The sequence below is a fragment of the Mytilus trossulus genome, chromosome 6, assembly GCF_036588685.1.
Source record: "Mytilus trossulus isolate FHL-02 chromosome 6, PNRI_Mtr1.1.1.hap1, whole genome shotgun sequence".
NCBI classification, from domain to species: domain Eukaryota; kingdom Metazoa; phylum Mollusca; class Bivalvia; order Mytilida; family Mytilidae; genus Mytilus; species Mytilus trossulus.
The window spans coordinates 18,751,246-18,774,401 of NC_086378.1; the positions used below are offsets into that span (position 1 = coordinate 18,751,246).

Sequence of the window (23,156 nt, forward strand, 5' to 3'; positions counted from 1 at the left end):
ACCAACAAATTTGTACATGTTTCGGCTTTCAAACTTTTGTAACTGGGCATCACTGGTAGGTCTTGTGTGAACTTGTTGCCTTTTGTTGGCTGTTGTTCGTGTGATTCTTTGTCAATTGTGTTCTCCAATTTATTTATATTGTAGTCCTGTGGTGTTGTGTTGTCATTTTGATTGTATATTTTACATGGCCATAAAAGTGCGAGGTTTGGCATGCCACAAAACCAGGTTCAACCCACCATTTTTTCTTTTAAAAATGTCCTGTACCAAGTCAGGAATCTGGCCATTGTTATATTATAGTTCGTTTCTGTGTGTGTTACATTTTAACGTTGCTTCGTTTGTTTCCTCTTATTTTTGAGTGTAAATTCACATTGCGAAAAGATGTGTCACTGTACTTGTCTATCCCAAATTCATGTATTTGGTTTCTCGTGGGATTTTGTCTGATGCTCGGTCCGTTTCTGTGTGTGTTACATTTTAGTGTTATGTCGTTGTTCTCCTCTTATATTTAATGCGTTTCCCTCGGTTTTAGTTTGTTACCCCGATTTTGTTTTTTGTCCATGGATTTATGAGTTTTGAACAGCGGTATACTACTGTTGCCTTTATTTTTCAAGTATATTTTACGGTCTGAATCGGTTTTGGTTCATTTTGTTATTATAGTTTTGTTTTGTGGCATAGAGTTAAAAAATAAAATTTATAATTAAACAAGTAAGTAAACTGCTGCATATTTCCCACTCATTACACATTTTGACCTATGCACCTTTCTTTATAAGTTTATTTTTAGGAGTCAAGTGTGTGTGATTTTGTCATGGTAAGTAGAGTCCTTATATGTCAAATGAAAAGACAAGACGTAAATAACACTTAAGATACGACTTAACTTTATTACGCCATAAAAATGATAACTAAAAATGTCATACATGTAACCTTGATCAATAACCTTATAGAAAAATTCCGGGTTGCGGAGAGTCTATTTTTTCATATTAATGTACTTATGTGGTACCAAGATGTCACATATCCCATGTAAGTCATATCTTCAATGTAGGGTCGAGATTAACGATTTAAGATATGTCTTCCGCGGGATTGGATGTTTCAAAACTTCGTCATTCAAAACTTGTACATATAGTGATTAGCAGAGACCAACGAAGTTTACCGATATTCAGATCTCGTTAATTGATATTGAATGTTCAAACAAATTACACCAAAACAACTTGAAAATCGCATGCACTTAAAATAGTTATCAAAGGTACCAGGATAAAAGTGAGGGAGAACGGGTTCGTTTGCGTATGCATACCTTGCTATGCATGGATAAAACCGTCATTTTTTGGGAATTTTGGATTCTCAAAGCTCTTCAACTTCGTACTTGTTTGGCTTTATAAATATTTTGATATGAGCATCACTGATGAGTCCTATGTAGACGAAACGCGTGTCTGGCGTACTAAATTATAATTCTGGTACCTTTAGATAACTATTTGTATGTCGTTGAAAAGGCTTTGAATTAATTCTGTTTAATTTAGATACAAAACAAGTCTGCGAGCAAGTGAACATAAGTTGTACCATGTAATATCACCGGTTGGTAAATATATCATGGAAAATGTCCGTTATTCGAAAACATATCTTAATGGGTGCATTTTTTTTTACCAAAAAGCAACAGTTTTGCATCGAGTATACTTGTTTTACATATGTTAAGCCGGGCACTTTTTAGCTATTTTCATTTTAGGGGGTTTTGCTAATTTGAATATTTAACCAAAAGTGAAAATATACATATAAATGTAACCTTATAATAGTATACGAACTTCAAAAATTAGCATAACCCCTGCCATGAAAATAGCTAAAACTTGCCTGACTTGACACATATAAAACATCCAATCAAAAAAAGAAAACCAACGACAAAGTAAGAATCGAACAAAAATGTGACAGGCAGCTCTCAATGTCCAACACCAATGACAAGCTCCAGACTTGGGACAGGCACATATATAATGTGGCGGGGTTAAATATGATAATGATAATACTCTCATAACCTGGATCAGTGATGTGACAGTTCAACTTTAGCTCATTTACATAGACAATAACTGTTTAGTGTCTTTAAATATCAGCTGTATTTGTACGAGCCTAGCTAAGAAACAAGGTGTATGCGAGCTTTAGCAAGCTATAACACCTGTTTCGAGCCGAGTACAAGTACAGCTGATATTTAAAGACATTTAACAGTTATTGTCTCTATCCTGCAATTAATTCAGTATATTATTTATGTTTTGAAAGACACAAAAACAACGTGTTTTGCATTTAATTTCAATTTGAAATCCCTTGAGGCCCGTGTAGTTATACGATACAGTAATTACAAATTCAACTGAAGACGGGTTCGAAAAAAAAAGAATATCAAATGGTCAACAATAATACATCGCTCAAGGTGAATAATTATCTGTTTTAACATAACAACTAATTTCAACAGTAAAAACAAATAACAAAACATTGTCCAATTTGAAACAGGAGTGTGCGAGTAGTCCTACGCTTCAGACTCGATATTCACTAAACATGCATGCTAAAATCGACGTTTTTGTTACACAATCATACAGATTCAAGTTTTGAAATTGATAGTTTTCATCGTAGAAATAGTTATCAAAGGTATCAGGATTATAATTTAGTACGTCAGACGTACGTTTCGTCTACATAAGACTTATCAGTGACGCTCATATCAAAATATTTATAAAGCCAAACAAGAACAAAGTTGAATGGCATTGAGGGTCCAAAATTTCAAAAAGTTGTGCCAAATACGGCTAAGTTAATCTATGCCTGGGATTAGAAAATCATTAGTTTTTCGAAAAATTCAAAGTTTTGTAAACATGAAATTTATAAAAATGACCACATTATTGATATTCGTGTCAACACCGAATTGTTGACTACTGGGCTGGTGATACCCTCGGGACGAAACGTCCACAAGCAGTGGCATCGACCCAGTGGTGTAAATAGTTATCAAAGGTACCTGGATTATAATTTAGTACGCCAGACGCGCGTTTCGTCTACATAAGACTCATCAGTGACGCTCATATCAAAATATTTATAAAGCCATGCAAACAAGAACAAAGTTGAAGAGCATTGAGGATCCAAAATTCCAAAAAGTTGTGCCAAATACGGCTACGGTAATATATGCCTGGGATTAGAAAATCCTTAGTTTTTCAAAAAATTCAAAGTTTTGTAAACATGAAATTTATAAAAATTACCACATTATTGATATTCATGTCAACACCGAAGTGTTGACTACTGGGCCGGTGATACTCTCGGGGACGAAACGTCCACCAGCAGTGGCCTGCTGTTCATGTGTGTCTGTTATCCGAAAATTGGTGTGATTCTAATTGCTCTAAAGAAATGTTTGAAAACAAACAGAACGTATAAAAGTAATCGTTAATTCGCAATTGATACGTCATTGGAATGCAACTGCAATGCACATTCTGAGGTCACACAGGTTCATACAATACTCAGTCCGGCAGTTGGCGGAGCTTTAAAGCAATATCTGTATAGTACACAGATACAGCATAGCGATATCTGTAGGGCTGTATCTCTATAGTAGAACACCCAATTGCAGGATAAATAAATATATGCTACAAGTATATGTTTGCATAGCTGTGCTGGTTCTTTTTTTTAATATATATATTTGTTATCATATCATCCTGACTAAAAAAAAAAACTTGACCAAACACTTAAACCTAAAGCGGAACAGACGGACAAACGAACGAACAGACGATCGGAAGCACGGACCAGAAAACATAATGCCTATAAATGGAGCATAAAAATGAGGGGATATATTGTATGATTGCCGATTAGACAATTATCCACAGAAGTTCAAATGAAGTGGATGTAAGCGATTATAGTCAACCGAACGGCCTCCAACAATGAATTAAACTCGTACAGTATGGTCGGATTAATACTTTGACCTCGTATTATGCTTATAATTTAAAAAACCACATAAGTAGTTGAAGTATGTCATATCTTCTGTTGTTGTTATTTGACCGGAATACAATATTGATAATATTTTTTATTTGTTGTTCCTTCTTTTATAGACTGGTTTACTTTTATAAATTGTGACTTGGACGGAGAGTTGTCTCATTCGCACTCATACCTCATCTCCTTATATTTACTTGTACGATTAAGAGCTTTGCTTATCGTGTAGACACTTGTACATGTCTAAGACTTTTAGTTGGTCTTTAGAGGGTTTTTTTTCGTTTTTTTTTTCGTTTGGTTGCTGTCTTGTTGACGAACACCCTATTACTTATATTATTCATTGCCATTGTCGACATTAAAAAACTAAGAAAGACATTCGTGAGTTGTAACTATGATGGTATATCTTAAATTTACGGTCCTGGTTGTCAATCTAGCAAGATCTTATTTTTGGTGTTTTAACGCCACTTTTAAGCACCGTATTTAGGCGGCCAGTTTGTATTTGTGGATGAAGCCGGAATGCCCGGAGGAAACCATCGACCTTCGATAGGAAAACTGACAAATCTAGTCAATTAAGATTGGAGTCGAGTGCACCTGCACGAGCGATGTGAACTCACAACCTCAGTGTTGACTGGCTAGTGATTACAGTAGTAACTACTTAAGAGTTGCTAGATTGAAGGTGGCCGAGTGGTCTAAGACTTAGACCACTCGGCCACCTTCAATCTAGCAAGAAAACAGTTAACTCTCCCTTATAAAGTAAATAGCTAATTCATAAACAAACATGTATGAATACATGTACTATCAAATTAATACGTGACAGGACCGTTTTTTAAAAGATATATTTGCTGTTTAAGTATTTGTATATTGATAAATAATCTGAATACCCTTTATACCCTTTATAGTCATATCTAGAAGGAAATAAGACAACACATTAATTTCATGATATGTTTTATGTTTTAATCTCACATGTACATTTGAAAGCACTTTGGTATCCTACTACATATTAAACACAAATAGCACTACACATGAATTATGAGGTATAAGTCCGAGACACTTCCGTAGGAAGTACATATTCTACAGCCTGTTCATGACGTAATGTCTGATTTCCCATGTCCATGTAAATTTCTTCGTTTGGATTATAAATAGTCTTATCTAAGTCTGATGGTTCTGTTACGAAATCCGATTGAATAAAAGAGTTGTCGGTAGATAAACCAAAACTTGAGCTTATAACTCCAATGTGAAATATATCGAATGGATCTGATGCATTAAGTTCCGGTATACTAGAGAGAGTTTCTGAATTTTCATCCTCGGGCGGTATAGCGTTTGTAAAATCTGCTATTCTTGGAAATGGATTCCAAACGTCACCACTTTCAGCAGCATTTATATCTTTTTGTTCTTCTGGGACGCTGATATCAGTTGCAAAGTCAATAAAATCCGGCTCCTCAGGCTGTGATATTGAAACAGGAGTCAGTATATCTGAATGTTTTGGAATTAACTCGTCGTTTAAATCTCCTGTCAAAAGATCGACAGCTCTTTGTGTTAAACGACGCCTGTCTTGTACCATTAAATCAATAGAACTACTACTTCTCCTAAAAGAGCGACATTTTGATATTGCATTAGTGTCCGTTCCAGATTCATCTTTATTTACTTGGCTATAAATCGGATCATACACTGAGTTCAAGCCCATATTAGAAGCAGCAGCCATCGGCCAATTCTGTACTGTAACAATACTATCGTTAAAAAGTTCAGGCTTTTTTGTAGGTCTGTCTTCATACGAACGTGCTCTAGGTCTAACGGAAGAGAATACTCCTGCGTCTGGAACAGATGTATACAATTCATTGTTGCCGGAAACAGCGCTGCTTGGTAGCGGCCATTTTGGTCTGTTGCTTATTGACGATGTATTCAATTTGTCTTCGTCGCCTTCTGATGTGTTTGATGACGTAGATGATATCGAACTTGTTCGACCTCGTGTTACAGTTCTGAACATTTCTTGTATTGCTGTTGTTTTCTTATCTTTTGTTTTCGTGCTTTTAGACCGAATTTTTCGCCTCACTGGCAACGTAGAAGGTCTGTCGGGTAGTGATGGAGGTACTTCAGAAGGATTTATTTTTGGATCATAACCGAGATGTTTACTTAGGTTTTTCCTATATTTGTCTAAATCCTCATATAAATTTTCCTTCTTTTCCGGTTCGCTCGGAACATGTATTGTATCAACTTCAGCATCCCAATAAATACTTGCATAATTGCTATTGTTACTGATCTTTCGGGTTGCAGGTTTTGTATCGTCTTTTACTGATGTTTCTTCGATAACTTTTGAATACGGCACGAATGTGTCCTTAGACGATTGTGAATTTTCTGTCACTACAAATATACCCCCTATTGATGCTGAAATTTCTGGTTTTATAATCGACGTTGATATTCCACTATCAAATGAATTGTTACTGATATGCGTTCGCCGTTTGTTTTCATCTACGCATGTTGAGTCTGTGACGGATTGAGCAAAACCAGAATCACAAGAGCAGACAGATGTCGATCTGTGAAAGTCGTCGCCATTTTCTACACAACCTGACGCGGATCTGGCTTTGACATCAATGTTTGTTTGTTCGCTTTCATTTTGAATTGTTTCTACATGACTGTATCCTGACTGATCGATTTTCACTTCAATGTTTCTTCCATTGTCTTTACTCACTGTTAGCGTTGATACGATCTTTGTTTCAGTTTCACGACTGTTTGTAATATTTAAAGAATTGTATTCATCCGCAGATGTAGAACTATTTTCGCTACTGCTCCTGCTTCTTGTGGGAATAGTGTCGACTGTTGAAACACTCATAGTGCTGCTATTCTGTGTATCATTACTCCTGATAAGGAGACTTTGGAAACTTTTATCATTTGAAGAGGTGGATGAGTTGCCTTGTACAATGGTATACGATGATTCAGAATTAGAATTAGGATTTCGTTTTCTTTGCGTCCTCAACTGTATCGCTTTATGAATGTTCTGTTTTATGACAGCTAATATATCGGGTACACAAGTTGATCTAAACCGGAAATTTGCTTCTCCAAATTCAGAAATCCTGAAATAGAATAATATATTTATTTTAATGTTACTCAATTTTGAATTTGTTTAAACTATGACATGAAATTTTACAAGGACAACACCAAGTTGACGTGATATTGAACTTCAAAGCGGTCAATGTGCTTGTTTGCGGATGACCGTTAATCAGGAATACTTTTCTAGACACATTTGGTCTTGCTTCTAGCCTATTAGTTGAAGAGTCGCATCTACCAATTTTCAACTCTTAAATTTGATACGTACGACATTTGAAAAAAAAAATCCTCTTCTGACTCGATACCACATTCACACACAAAGTAGAACACCGAAGTGTTTAACTAAAGCAAATTTCAAACTGAATATAAATTGTTGCAAATACACTTTTGCCATGAAATGTCATCTTCAGATAATGAAACGGACACAAAACAAGCAAACTTTCACATGTCTTGAGTAAGTTGTTAATAGTTGTCTTAGTGACTTACAAATATCATAAAATCGTAATAAATTAAAGAATAATACATTATGAATAAAACTTACGATCCTGTTTCTATGATGAGGATGTTAACATCAATTTTATCCATGAAGAATCTTTTTATAAAGTTTAAGTTCCACTCGTGTATAGAATTGTCCTCGATAGATTTGATGGTGATGATTTCTGGAGTGACGGTCAACCAATAATCTCCGGACAATGACCAAGTCTTTGCGTCATCGTTCTGTTCAGCAGTCACATGAAATGTATCTGAAAATAGATCTTATCTGTTAAAACATTGTGAGAAAATATAAACTTGAAAAAAAAAAAACGAGAGATCCAAAAAAAATTTCAAAAGTAAAGACCTATTGTATTTTGTTTTTTCAATAAAAAAAATGCTTTTAAGACTGTATGTATTATGTTATTAATCGGCATGTCAATTATTTCTTGTAAGTAAGTAATGGGTGTTAACTGATGATGACTCTTGTTTAACACTTTCTTCAATTTTTAATCGTTTGTTTGTTATAAAACTGTTATAAGTGTCAAATGTTGTTATACTAATAATGGGCGTCTCATTTTTCACTAGATCAAAATAATTAATTTAAAAGTTTGCAAATGAATCATTCTATTATATTTATAACATTTATTTTGTCGCTGAGCTTGAAATTGTATGTGTGAAAATATCGAATACTTAAGAACGTCAGTGATATCACAGTGTCGGATCCAGGGAGGGGTAGTCCCGAGGGTTGGACCCCCCTTTTTTAAAGTTCATAACTAAAGACATTCGAAAACCACAATTCAACTTGAGCCCAAATAAGCAGTGCATGTCCGAAAAAGTTACGTACCACCAGGTGGCTTGTTTTCATCTGGCCAGAAAAGTTCTTTCAAAGAAGTCATCCAGTCGTTTGTTTCTTTTTCTGTCATTGCTGACAACATCAAAGCAGGCGCTTCCTGTACAATTTGGAACGCCAGAGGGCGTGTCTTTGACTTGGCTGTTTCTACTGAGGTGACATGGTCAAATATGTATGCTTGCTTGTCACTTGTTGTTAGTTTTGAATCATCTTCGTCGTTGTAGAGCAAGAACTTTGCTGCAAAGGTTCCAGCTGCTAAGTCTGTCATCTTGTGAACTACAACAAACTTTTTCTTCCATGTCTGAAATAAAAGGCGAATACATGTAAATGGAGAAATGAGTAATTTCACGACCTAGCTATATATTTAAAATTTCGACATAAGAATTTATTATTTATGCAGAAATACGGATTTTTTGTTTTGTTTTTGATTGATTGATTGATTAAATGATTTATCATCAATTTATTTGAACTTATTCATTATTATAGCTATGTTTATATTTGTTTTCATTCACTTATTTTTATACACTATAGTTTTACCTCGACTAAATGTTTGATAATTGCACAGATGTTTAGAAGATTACGGGTTCATAATTACATAAACCGTTATTTTTTTCAGAGCGATTTCATGTGGCTTTCAATGGAAGATTACTTTTGAAGTCAATTTGTATTGAGATGGTTTTATTATAATTTAAGTAGTATCACTCGTACCCCACACTGGTGATGATCGTTTCATGTTAATATAGTTTTAACAAGGAACACTCTCTGGAAGCAGAGGGTTGGAAAATCTCTTTTCTTGTAAGATTAAAAGGTGCAGTTTATTGTATACTGCATCAAGATTATTAAGTGGTTTGCATGCTCAAAATTTTAACTGTCATTGAGAGACGAGTATTTAATATCCTATGTAAAAGAGGGACGAAAGACACCAAAGGGACAGTAAAATTGTTTATTGTCATTGGTGAAATCTTACTGTGAAATCCGTAAGATAACTGAGTCACATATATTTCGCAAGCAAAATTGGACAATTTTGCAACCTATACTGATGTACATTTTGAAAGAAATCTGTTTTCTTATGGTATTTTATGACATCCAGTCCTTGTAATAGTTTTGATGTTTGCTCTAATGTCTTGTAGGAATACCTAATACCCGTACAAGTTTCATAAATGCTTATTTTTTTGTTTAAACTGATTGATTGATGTGTGTTTCTATAACGTATAGAAGAGGACAAGATCAAATTATGCACATAAAAAAAAGATTCGATGCACGGAGTCTTGGAAATATTATTGAAAATAAGGTCACATTTAGTATGGCAGAATTACGCCTTGACCGTCTCCAGACCAATCTGACAAAAAGCCCGGGCAATATTGAGGCACGGAGTATTAGAGTTTTTCTCTTCTAAGGAAAGTAATCTAACCTAGATTGTAATGCTGCTGCATACATTTCATTCAAGTTTTAAGTTTAAGAATTAAATAACCATTTTTAAGATAATTATAAAAAATCTTACCTTTAATTTTCGTCCTTTAATATTTGACGGTTGTTTAACCTCGAGATATCCAGATTTCGATAATCCAACCATTGTTAATAAATTTATTCGTGAACTGTCCACAACATTAACCTGTTTTACATATAAATCTGTATTGTATATTTCTGAAAATAAAGATAAAACTGTCATGTGACCTGTGTAGGTACGATCTAACCGTGCTGGCCAACTACTGGCAACATCGCCGATTATATACGTTATCAAATAATTATTTTATTTTTATCAACTTAGCAAATATGAAGATGCAGGTTAATTGTTCACGTAAAGTACTGTAATAAGATGTGGATGGACCTTAAAATGATCGTGTTTACAATTACTAGTGACAAACATTGATCTCAGAGAGTATTTGTTGTGAAAATTAGTGAAATTAATACACGATCGAAGTCTAAATTAAACCACAACCGAAATAATCGCATTCTTGACCACAAATTTCGATAAATAGTTTAGATTAGTTTATAGTGGACTTTAGAAAAGGTGAAGTGGACAAATTACAGAAATGCATAGTCATGTAAACACAACGCAGTTTAAATTCACATAAACAATAAAAAGAACCCAGAAATTATTAAGATATGTTGGGTATACGTAAATATGACAACCACCAACGAAACAATTATAATAATTAAACATATCATTTTGCTTAAAATTTTTCTTCTAAATGGAAGTTTGGTATATTAGAAAATGATACTTAGCTGCGTTTTCATTCATCTTCAAATACATTCTTCTTTGTATTTAAAAAATTCATTCTTTAAAGAAATATTAACTTACCTCCCATAATGGAAATGATATATTATCAAATAAATAAATTATTAAAATATTAAATAATCATACAAAGACGTCAACAACTTATTCTAAAAATAATCAACAATTATAAATCGGAAATATTTTATATACTTTTAAATTGAAATGTTCAACTCATATCCTGTCAGTAGTTCATGTGAACTGTATCCGTTAGTGTCATTGCCTACATTTAAATATATATGTAATATAGACGTCATATATAGATCTGTTCAGTGTGTCAGCGTCCGTGTTCTGTCATTCTGAACTGTACGCGATGCTAGCGCGTGCATTGATGTCAGTCAGTTGGTGCGCGCGCTTTTTAATGATGTTAGTCAGCTTGGGTATAATCAGATCATGCATAATGGTTTTAACCGATTAAGAGGATTAATTTGTAAATATATTAATTCTTATTTTTTTCTGCCCACATGTATAAATCGAGTACGCATAATATCTTTTTTTTAATAAAGATAACAATTAGAAATGTAATAATCATTTATGTGCAATTTTTATATACTCCGATATGATTTACACTTGAACTCTATTCGGTGACAGTTTTTAGATAATATGCAAGGTCACAAAATGGCCATGAAGTTAATATTGTAACTATGGTGTTTATTGAAGGATCAAGATATTATGTTAAACAAATGTCTCGTAAATGAGTTCCACTTGGCCACAAATAGGCGTCAGGTTGTGTTCCTGACTAATATTGTCTTATTTAGCGCGATTGTAAAGATATTTTAGAAAAGGGTTCTTGCGCTACAAATCTCCCCTTTGGATACACTGACAATATTTATCCAAATTCGAGTATTTACTCTTATACTATTGAAAAACATTTAGTAACCAAACCATTAGACCTATTTCTTTAAAGAGGTATTTGTTTGGGAATTTTGGAATCATATTTTACTAATTACATTTTATTGGGATAAGGAAATCAAATTCTTATTCGTCACTATACGTTTTTCAAATTGTCTTTTGCATTTCCTTCTTAGAGTATTGTAAAGTGTAAAATCAGGAATGGTTTTATCGAAATTTTTACCTTCAAAATCTGCATTATAGATGTATATTTATTTGTTTGTGAAGATATCATATACTGTCCAAAGGTAAACAAAAGATTATTATTCACGGCATGGTACAAAATGATAAAAATATCGGTCGTACACCGTACTAAAAGATACAGCCATAGACCGGGTTCATGACCAATGAATTGTGTATGAAACTCTGAACCCGTGTGAGGTAAGACTTCTTGTTTATGTAAGAGACTTTTGGTTATTTGTAATTATCTATGATCGTTTTAAGATCGAAAGAAACAGGGAAAAACAAATGTTTTCAAAGGAATTGAAACAAAAAGAATTTAAATTGATTTAACAAAGATATCAAGGTTAATACAAAAAATACGGACATTTCGGTCCTTTCCTTTCAAACTTTTTTAATATTCCTACAATATTTCTTGTCTGAAAACTTAATATGCTCATCTTTAGAACACTGTTGTTGTTTATATATTTTCATGTATTTGGAATTTTGATTTGCATTTATCTTCCTCATGTGTTTCTTTTTATTTTTTGTTGTATTTCTATTTAGTTTCATCTTTAAACAATAGTATACTACTTTTCAATATATAAAAAATAAATTATAAGTGATATTCCCATAATCAGATGGGCGTATTCTTGACAGAAATTCTAGAGTTATCTTCCTTTACTGGTGATGATAAAAAATCTTGACAGAGCTCGGTTACTTTAGAAATCGAATTATGTGTACAGATTTTAAATACATTTTCTTTATCTATGCCTTTCACTTATGACTAAAAATTGTCCCAATAGTTATGAATGGTTACTTACGAATAGTCAGGCAAAAAAACCCAAAACAATGTCACATGCTTATGAACAAACTTATCACAAATGTATACATATATTTACCTACGATCTTCTTATATGATATACTTCTGTACATAGTGAAGTTGGATGGAATCCTCGAGTTTTATATGTTAAACAAAAGTAAATAGTGCATAATTGTTTCCTGTGCAGTGTATTAGCAAATTCAGCCAAAGGGACATGCAAACACCCTTCAATAATTAATTGATTGTAATTACACCTGCCTGTAACTATTTTGTTTGTTTATAGACAGTATAGGTAAGTTAATTAAGCAATCATTTACCTTCACATCCGTTGTATTTACATGTGTTAATTTGTAATTAATTGTAATTAATTGATTTTTACATAAAGAAAATTTGTTAATACTTGATTCTCACTAATTAATAATGATCTCATTATATTAATATACTTCCTTTCGTTTAGATGTAGATTCAATATTTTCTGTAATATATTAGATTTTCTGACAACATATTTTATTCTTTCTTTTTATCATAGCCTTTTGCTCTGCTTTTTATGCATTTATTGAATATATCTGACATTAAATGATAATGCTTATATTTATTTACTTATTGTTTTTATGCTTTAGTAAAGTTATTATTTTGATTTTCAAGTGATTTGCTGACTCCCCCGTTCAATGCACATAGAGGCGCTCGCCACGTGAACTTTGACTCTGGAGGCTCACAAATCAAATACATTTGCTCTCATTATATTTGCATGTTGTTTTTCATTTTCATTTGGTAGTATTTGCATGATGCTGCATGATTTAAAAAAAAAAGTATGTGATAGTCGGTTAAAGGGCTCACCAGAGCTTATGTCTTGTCTGTTTTTATGTATATATATATGCCCGACTATAAATGAAATTTACCTACTTTACTTGCTTTATTTCTTTTTAGATAAGAAAATGCTTTTCAACTTAAATTTGGCAAAACAAGACAAGACAATATTTTATTTAAGTCTCACCTCTTCTTTTCAAAAAGCGTACACATAAAACACCCACTCTAAAATGACATAAAATGAGCTATGAGAAAATTAAGAAATAATTCATGGAAGCCATAGATTATTGGAAATTTACACATGGCCTGGGCCGTGATATTCGAATTTTTTCCTGAGCGTTAGCGAGGGATAAAATCAACGAATATCACGGCCCAGGCCATGTGTAAATTTCCAATAATCTATGGCTTCCATGAATTATTTCGATTCTAATAGGACAAATACGATCATTAAAAAAACTGAAGCGAGGGTGGGTAAATCTGTGTGTATGGCTGTTCTTTTTTACTCCCTGTTAGATAAAGCTCATCATTTTAATAGATCCGTAGCTTGCACGGATTTTTTCGTGAACAACCGCTGAAAAAAAATATGTTTCGTTCTCAAAACCAACAATTGTCATGTTGATTTATATGTTTTTCCCGTGAGCTACCGTCAAATCCAAAGTTGACATTTCGTAACCAATGAGCCGGCATGTTGACTTGCTGAAATCAGTACATATGCGAATAATGCAATAGAATAGAAAATCAAACATAACCTACCTTGATAATCAATTTTAATACAATAGTAAACGACATATCAATAGTTAACGTAACAGAAAACGTTCAACTCTAGAGTTTTCATTTGTATGACGTCATGTTTTGAAATGACTTAAATGCGCCAAAAACATTAATAGACTTTCGCGGAATTTTATTTTATTTTTATTTTGTTGGTTTCTCCGAGCTCTTATGCATGACTTCTTTTTATTATGCATCCGAATAAGAATAAAAGTGATTTTGTCTTTTCTGAATTGCAATTTTTAAAACAATTAAATCGACAAAGGGTTTGCAAATAGGTTTCAATACATGTGGATTTACGTGGGAAGTATATTGTAACAGCCATTATTATGTACACCACGGAGTCTGCGCTAAGTATAGATATATCGAGAATTTTATCACAGTGTTGTTTACAAAGCGAAAGAAGCACGTCATATTAGAATACAACATATTTTTTTAAAAATAGATTAGACCGTTGGTTTTCCCGTTTGAATGGTTTTACATTACTGATTTTTGGGGCCCTTTATAGCTTGCTGTTCGGTGTGATGAATGGCTCCGTGTTGAAGGCCGTACCTTGACCTATAATGATTTACTTTTATAAATTGTTATTTGGATGGAGAGTTGTCTCATTAGCACTCGTTCACCATCTTCCTATATCCATATACCTTTTTTTTAGTACGGAAATTTAGAGTCAATGGCATGCATATATGTTTATTTACAAACCTCTTCTAAATTTAAGAACATTTTTACACTCGGAACGATAAGCGTTTAACATATTGTACATGTTTATACATTTTTATTGTTTAAAACCGCATTGATGTCTTACGATTTATGTGTGTCATTATGTAACAGTCACATTGATGTATACACACAATACATCCTTTAAGTAACATGCATCAATGCAAACAATACATACAAACAATGTCCCAATGACAGTTTTAAACTATTTAAATGTATACAAGCTGTTTTAGTTTGAATAATTGTTCAGAAAAATAATATAATGTTGTCAGAAGGTCAAACTTAAGGGAGCTACCATTTGATTTTTATGGGGGGGGGGGGCTAAAAAAAAGACAGGATGAGCAACTTGGTAGAAAAAAAGGCAGGATGACAATTTGTGTAAAAAAAGTCAGGATCAACTAGTAAAAAAAGCAGGACCGAATAGAGTAAAAAATAAAAAGGCAGGACAGAGATTACAACTAAAAAAAAAGCAGGACAAAATTTTTCATCCTAGTCCCCCCCATAAAAATCAAATGGTAGCTCCCTAAACACAAACTGAAAGCTGTAAGACTTTGAATCTATATGCAGATTTAAAAACTCGGTGAAAATGACCCTGCTCATAAACCAAATAACAGATTAAACAAAACATTGTAAACATTGGAATTACTCCCTATTTGCAAAGAATCAGAGAAACCAAATATAGTTTCTAATCAACCTTAGTAGTGACTTTTCCGGACGCGGGAAAATTAAGAGCTTGACGTGCTGTATAATAGACACTTGTTATTACATGTTTGAAGCCCCTACATGTATGTCATTTTTGGCTAATTGCTGTTTTATGGTCATATATACCATATCATTTTCTTCCTCCATATAATATAGCCATGGAAAATGAACCACCCTCGTATGATGAAACCACCCAGAATACAACACAAAACGAAGCAAGTGGAGATGAGAAGATCAAAGTGTGGAAATTTGACCTTAGTTTGACCTTTATGAAGAGTATAGGAGGAATATTTAATGTTGTTTTAATTGTAAGTAAAATCTGTAAATTGTAAGTTGAAAACGACTTATCTAGTCCATGTCATTTTCAACGACAGTATATATTTATACAACATAAATCCAGTGTTGTCTCGTGAACGTGAACACTGTCTATCTGAACGTAAACATAACCATTGCAGAATATGTGAGACTTTTTAATGTAGCTGAAAGCTTGATGTACTTTTCAAACAAACCGTATATATCCCGGTCACTTTCAATTTCTACCCTTCAATACGGTCGAGCAATTAAAAAACAAAATCTACCTATTAATTTTTGTATTAGTCCTCGTTTTGAATTGCATGCAATATTTGACACTAAGTTAAGGTTACAACACTAGATCAACATTTTGTATAATGTCAAATTGTCTGGTTGGTAGTATATATCGAATCTGGTTTTCATTTATTGTTTTTGTACTTACATCTCGACGTTATAGTTTTCTCGTTTGAATGATCTTTCATATGTATTTTTTGGGGCCCATTATAGCTTGCTATGATATATAGATTTTGGTCACCATTAAAGGCAATATGGTGATTTATAGTTGCTAACTTCTTAGTTATTTGTGTTTTGTTGGAGAGTTGTCTCATTGAAAACCATAATGCATTTTCTTATTTATGTAATGATTTTATTATTTATTGTTTGGTTTTCCCCTTTAAAGAAGAGCAATCGACATAGACAATAATAGTGCATTGACTTGACATAATTATCAACGATATAAGGATGAGGATGAGGCTTTAAAACGGCGAAATGCGAGGCTCTGCTGTTATTGTCCTTATACTGTAATCTAGAAAAAAAAGTAATTTTCAATTGTAACTGTTGTTTCATGTGTAACAGTTAATGTTGTTTATTTGATTTAAATTTTTGGCCTCACATCAGTCGGAGAAATATACAACACAATTAAATGTACATTACCTGTTGAAACCCGCAATTGAGGGTGATCGAACGAATTCGTGTGCATGAGAATGGATTATTTAAAAATAAGCATCAAACATATATAGATTCTTACACTGATACCAGTGGATTATCGGATTTATCCAATCGAGATAGCTAAATTATCAATTTTAAAGTTCGAGCCGCCTCGGCGAGTACTTTAAAATTTATAATTTAACTATCGAGATTGGATAAATCCGATAATCCACGAGTAACTTTGTAAGAATCTGTTTCTCTAATGATTAAAAAGACATTTTCTTTTTTTTGTTTACCGAAAATCCCCTTCGAGTGCCTTTCACATTACACGAAGTTGTCAATTTCATGAACACTTGTTATCATATTTTGGTTCATCCAGTCAGCCAAAAAGGTCATGACCCTTAAAATCATCCAATGATCTTCTGAGATCACCAGCAACCACACGTAGATTAAATTTTTTTATACAATGGGTTCGAAAAGGGATAAATTTCCATAGAATTAGAGAAAATAATTTATAGGTTTCAAACAAAAAATATGAACAAGTGAAATATATGTTAAATTTCCTTAAATTGTAAAGTTAACGAAATAAGTTTGAGTCGTTCCACGCATGGTAGTATATGTTGGAATCAAGAACAGGTTAGAGAGGTCGTATGAATGATTAAATATAGTTTCGACAACTTCAATTTAAATATTCACGAGGAAAAGTCATCTCGGGATAGTGACTGTATATGACATAGAAATATACAGCCAACGACTTTTGACTGCTCAAATAGAACGAATGCAGTATACTATTATTTACTAGTATTATTTATAATATGCAAATATTTCTATTTACAGGGATTTTCGTTGATTTGTTGTATAGCATTAGGAGCAGCAAAAAGAGTTGACTGTTACGCAGCGTATACATCTGCTTATGGTTTCTACAATTTTGCCTTTGGGTCCTGCATCCTGACATATATTCTTCGATACATAATATATATATTCAATCTGAATACACGTCTGCTGTGGGTATTCCCTTGGCTTATATGGGTAAGTAATTATCTTCTTATCCACAACATATAACATGCAATTTGAATTCCCTTTTACATTTTATCTAGTTTTACTCAATTCTTGTCCATTGAAAACTGACTGGTCACTTAGTATTGGTAAATTTTAGATGTTTATGATTGTTTTATGTGTTGTCTTCCCAAACTTTTGGTCACTCATGACCTGATTGCGGCTATTCCATAGACACTGTGACGTATATATAAAAAAAAATGAAGTTCGCTATGATTGCCAATCAAACAACTATCTACCTCTTCACAAGAGACCAAATGACACTAAAATTAATAATTATAGGTCACCATACGGCCTTCAACAATCAGCAAAGTCACACCGCAAAGTCAGTTATAAAAGGTCCAGAAATGACAAATGTAAAACATTTAAAAAAAGAAAAACTAACGGACTTATTTGTATGTACAATTTTTTTTTAACGAAAAACAAATATGTACCACAGCAATAACAACCACTGAATTAAAGGCTTCTGACTTGGGACAGACACAGAAATACAGAATGTGGTGGGGTGAAACATGTTATTGGAATTGTTCGTTATTATAAAAATATAGATGTGTATTTTAAAAATATGAACGAATTATGATTACATTATTGTCACACTAACGTTTGTAATAAATTGCATTAGTTGTATGTGTATTTTTTTTATTTTTTTTAAAAATCATTTGATAATCAAACGTTTTTTAAATTACAATTATTTCCATAATTGATTCTTTAGTCTTGTAAAAAATACTATACCGTGTTTAAATTTCACTTTTATTTCAGAACCCAGCAGTAAGCCTCTTTTTCGCAGTAACATTCTTTATATCGTCTATAGCAGTTGTTGCTAATGAGTGTGGTAAAAATTTGGGAGGATACAAAGCGGCAGCAGTAAGTATACTCAGTATCAACAAGATTTCACAGCAATGTATAGAATTACTTTTAGGCATGCGACGGGACTGCTTCCCTTAGAACATGTTGTAGACACATCCAGCCGACAGCGGATGGGTTAGAAAAGTACACAAAAATGTACCTGCTTAGTTCTGTCGGTTAACCCGGGATTGCTGCCTTGTAACACAGAGGTCCCGGAGGAAACAAAGATGAGTTTGAATGATGAATCATGCTTTCCGGTTACAATAATTATGTCTAAATAAGAAAAACAAAATCCAAAGAACAAGCACATAAAATAAGAAGCTGTTGTTTGATTGCCATCGAGACAGTTTGGCAAATGACGTAGATGTAAGAAACTAAAGGTCACCGTATGCCATTCAATGATAAGCAAACTGCTAATCGTTTTGTCAGCTATGCAAGTCCGTGACATGACAGTCATATGACTAAATGTAAAACAATTCCAATGAGTTATTACCAATTGGATATAGACAATATATGAGGTTGTGGAAGGGATTTTACAAAAAAAGAGATTAAAAGGCAAAACATATTAAGAACAGAAACATGAACAAAATTTAAGGAATAAGGGATAGAGAGGAGAGGTGATTAAATAAAAAGAACAGAGTTATGATTAAATAGAGAAAAAAATAGTCTTAAAAAGAATACCGACACGAAGGACCCCCATCCACATCCTCATATAGTCAATGGCTAATCGAAATACGAGTCTATTCATAGCTTACACAGCTACTTTTGCATAGGTACTATTTCCGTACTAAAAATCTGTAGTACTGGAAATCTGCTTTTAATATTTAGTACTATTTTGTTACTTTAAAATTATTGTAATATTTAGGAACCTGTATTTTACAGTACTAATTTTTTACTTGAAATTTAGTTACTACAGTTTTTTGGTTACTACCGTTACATTTTCAGCATTTTGAAAGTTTTTCTATTTCAAATCTCTTAAAATCATGATTTTCAAACATGGAATATTGTATTATTTCTGTACAAACATATTTAGTACAAATCAAGTACTGTAAAATACAAGTACCTAAGTATTACAATAATTTTGAAGTAAAGAAATAATTAATTATTATTAAAAGTAAATTTCCAGTACTATATATTTTTGGTACAGAAATATATCCGATGCAAAAGTAGCTGTGTAGTCCAGAATGACATTGTTTGTAACGAATTGCAGAACGTACATGTACTTCTTGAATTCACGATCAAAGGTCATCTTTCTCGAACTCGTAAAAACGAAATTCATGTACATTCGATGCAAAGATTACAGATATACGTGTCAAAGAATTTTAAAATTTCTTATATAAATTAATTCCTTAACAGATTCGTAAATGATTATCATCATGATATTAGATTTTACTTACTAAATTGTCCACGATAACTAGAAATTGTTATTTTTGCATGTTCATTATCATAAAAATACATTGTACCTAATATCGAATTTATAAGTGCATAATCTAAAATGATTAAGACAATTTACTTTTGCAGAACACAGGGGAGGGCAGGCTAATACAAAGAGTTGTTAATACCTTTACAGATTGTGATGGTTTTAAATTCTAAAGTATATATGTTGTGTACAAGTTATCATTTTGTACAAATTATAATTTGTACAAAAATATTGTACAAATTATAATTTGTATTTTGACTTTGTACTAATTATAATTTGTACAAAACATGCCTGTACAAATTACAATTTGTACAAAATTTGACCAAAATGCACCTATAACTTGTACAACAGTTTGAAATATGAATTTTGGTGAAAATGCATTAATACACACGATAGAATTGTAATCAACTGACCACACATTAATTATAGTATAACTAATCGCCGTATTTGAATATCAAAAAATAATACAACGCGTGACCGAACGACGCATGGATTAAACGAGTGCGCAGCACGAGTTTAATCCATAGCGGCGTTCGGTCACAAGTTGTCTTATTTTTGATATTCAAATACGGCGATTAGTTATACTTTTTATTACATTGTCAAATTGCTTTTTTTAATGAAATTAATGTACAAAATTTAACCCTCTTGCTGCCGACCGTTTTTCAAGGTTGCATTTCATATGCCGGAAAATACGACAGCTCAACGTCTGTGACGTAACATGCCAAACAACGACGTCATTCGATATATGACGTCACGACAAAATGACCACTACATTTGGGACCAATTGGAGAAAAACATGACCCTGTTTATTCTTCTGTATTTTAATTGAAAGAGATACAGCATTGATAAGAAGCTTGCATAACTTTATCCATGGCCATATGTGTCCCTCCGGCACTGCCGGTTCGGACATATGTGTCCCTCCGGCAGCAAGAGGGTTAAGGAACTACATGTTTTTCCTACGCATGTTTTGTTTCGACGTTATCGACGTCTTGACAACGCCTATTGTTGTATGATGTCAGAGAGTGAAATAACCACGTTTATTTCACATGTGAAATTATCGGTTTTTATCTAACTGGGAAATCAAAGTAATTCATTGCAACCAATGTAATAAATCTTATTAACCCTTTTTACACAGCTACAAAAGGCAGATTGATTTTCGAAATTTTTGAGAAAAAAAAATTAAACAAATATGATTTTTTTCTTCAAATTTTTAATACATATAATTCTTTTTCTTAAAAAATATCATTCGATGGTACTGCTTGATTAGTTCTTTTTGTTATTTGGAGTTTTTTTTTATTCAGAAATTTTGCAAAAACGATTATATTTGTAAATTTGGATAATTTGGATCGTGAAAATCTCGAATGATTTGTTGCCACTTATTTGTTATTTTACTAAGTCCATAGAAAAAAATCAAATCTTTCTTTAAACAAGTCATGATTTATATTTGTAATTGGTACATCAAAAGATTGGATTTACGTTACTTTCCCTTCACTTTTGTTTGTGAAAAGTTTGATTGCCCAATGCCATTGGTTCTGATGATTTTATAATACTACACAACTAGTTTTCTAGTCTGAAATAAAAGTCTCTTTGTCTGTTCTGCATAAGTTTTATGTTGTTTTTAAAGTTAAGAGTGCCTCAACTCATTTCGGCTTATTTTAATGCACAGTAATAGATATTTATATAACAAAGATCCTTATTGGAAAAAAAACATTCATAAAAAACAACAGAAAAACAACTGACATACTCCTGACTTTAGCATAGTCATATTCCTAACCAAATGGTGGGTTTAATCTTGCTTTCCTTTCTGGGATGTTTGTTTGTCTAAACATCTAACTGAAGCAGTGATATACACATGTTCATTCACAGCAACGGTTCATGAGCTTTAATGTTGGCTATATGTAAAACAGGTAGTCATCGATTCGAGTGTCAAAAATGTTGAGCAATTACACGATTCCATAACTAACTAGATCACCTGTTCAAACGTATGAAAAAGAACTACTTTTGAATTTTGTAACTTAGGTGTATGTGTGGTCTATCAATAGTTTTTCAATAATGTGTATCAAGGCTTTTTTTCACAAAAATCCATATGATAAATTATTGTACAAGTTATAAGTGATTTTTTGTCCATTTTTTGTACAAATTGTAATTTGTACAAGGACTTTTTGTACAAATAACAATTTGTACAAAGTCAAAATACACATTATAATTTGTACAATATTTTTGTACAAATTATAATTTGTACAAAATGATAACTTGTACACAACATATATAAAGTATCTTCATTATTATATCATTGTAGCATTTTAATCATAGAAAAGCGACAATATCAAAATAGGGAGCACGATTATGGTCTCTAATGAAATAGCTTCATTTTTGTATTCAGCAGATGTACAAAAAATATGGATTTGAGCAACTATTGGTCCCCATACGGCCTTCGACAATGATCAAATCCTAATATGTATAGTCAGCTCCAAAAGGTCTATCTTTATAAAATGTGAAATAATATTTTGTTTGTGTTATTTAACATCCATATTGTACGCGCTGTCAACAAACACTCTACTGACACAGCTATCTTAGTGTAGATCCCCGATTTAGTAAATTAGAAGTCTAGAGGACTTAGTGTACAAAAATATTTCTGAAAGTATCATATTTTATTTTGTTTCAATTACAGGCTTTTGGATTCATAACATTTTTTATAATGGGAGCTGAGTTGGCGTATAATGTATATCTCCTGAGAAGAGACCATCCTCCAACTGAAAACACGGTGTTGCTGTTCGTTGGTGTAGAACGGAAACCTCCTGGAAATGCTCCTGTCTACGACCAAGACAATGCCACGTCAGACTCACCCGAAGAATCAAAATACTGAATATTATAGATAATCAATGATCTAATTGTGACATTTTATAAGTTTTGTTGTGAGATTATTGTGGTGCTATACAAACTACTTATAAAACAGTTCATTTGTTCTGCAGGCAGAATTATTCAAACTAGTCAATAAAGACTCTTCTTTTATATATGAATTTGCGTTGTCTATGTTTTATTTGAAAGGCCAGTTGACACAAGATACACGGGTGTCATTCAATTTAACGAGAGAATTGATCGTGAAGAATATCTAACGGCGGTCAAGTATTGCGAGACGACCATGAAAACTCTGGTATTGGATCGTGAAAAACATTTAATC

At 32.7% G+C, this 23,156-nt stretch overlaps 2 protein-coding genes across 4 annotated transcripts; one reads left to right on the forward strand and one right to left on the reverse strand.

Moving 5' to 3' along the window:
- Positions 1–4,893: 4,893 nt before the first annotated feature.
- On the reverse strand, positions 4,894–9,931 carry LOC134720902 (uncharacterized). The gene is made up of 4 exons (XM_063583463.1): positions 9,795–9,931; positions 8,288–8,594; positions 7,511–7,712; positions 4,894–6,995 (listed from the first exon to the last, which is right to left on the reverse strand). Exons 1-4 carry the CDS (start codon positions 9,864–9,866, stop codon positions 4,955–4,957), a joined length of 2,622 nt encoding a protein of 873 aa, XP_063439533.1. The 5' UTR covers positions 9,867–9,931; the 3' UTR covers positions 4,894–4,954.
- A 1,790-nt stretch (positions 9,932–11,721) lies between these two features.
- On the forward strand, positions 11,722–22,995 carry LOC134723246 (uncharacterized). Of its 3 annotated transcripts, none has more exons than XM_063586868.1 (5): positions 11,722–11,840; positions 15,592–15,743; positions 17,491–17,682; positions 18,469–18,573; positions 22,647–22,995. In XM_063586868.1, the coding sequence occupies exons 2-5, from the start codon at positions 15,594–15,596 to the stop codon at positions 22,839–22,841; spliced, it is 642 nt and encodes a 213-aa protein (XP_063442938.1). In that variant the 5' UTR covers positions 11,722–11,840; positions 15,592–15,593; the 3' UTR covers positions 22,842–22,995. The 3 variants fall into 3 exon arrangements, with proteins under 3 accessions (XP_063442938.1, XP_063442939.1, XP_063442940.1); XM_063586869.1 differs by having other exon boundaries at positions 11,761–11,858; XM_063586870.1 differs by lacking the exon at positions 11,722–11,840 and adding an exon at positions 12,520–12,733.
- The last annotated feature ends 161 nt before the right edge of the window (positions 22,996–23,156 follow it).

Coding starts and splice junctions, on each gene's coding strand:
- LOC134720902 (XM_063583463.1), bottom strand. CDS start 9,866: ATGGTTGGATTATCGAAATCTGGATATCTCGAGGTTAAACAACCGTCA. Junction 8,595..9,794: donor TTAAAGGACGAAAATTAAAG/GTAAGATTTTTT, acceptor CTTTTATTTCAG/ACATGGAAGAAAAAGTTTGT. Junction 6,996..7,510: donor CTCATCATAGAAACAGGATC/GTAAGTTTTATT, acceptor ATTCTATTTCAG/GATTTCTGAATTTGGAGAAG.
- LOC134723246 (XM_063586868.1), top strand. CDS start 15,594: ATGGAAAATGAACCACCCTCGTATGATGAAACCACCCAGAATACAACA. Junction 15,744..17,490: donor TATTTAATGTTGTTTTAATT/GTAAGTAAAATC, acceptor TTCTATTTACAG/GGATTTTCGTTGATTTGTTG. Junction 17,683..18,468: donor TATTCCCTTGGCTTATATGG/GTAAGTAATTAT, acceptor CTTTTATTTCAG/AACCCAGCAGTAAGCCTCTT.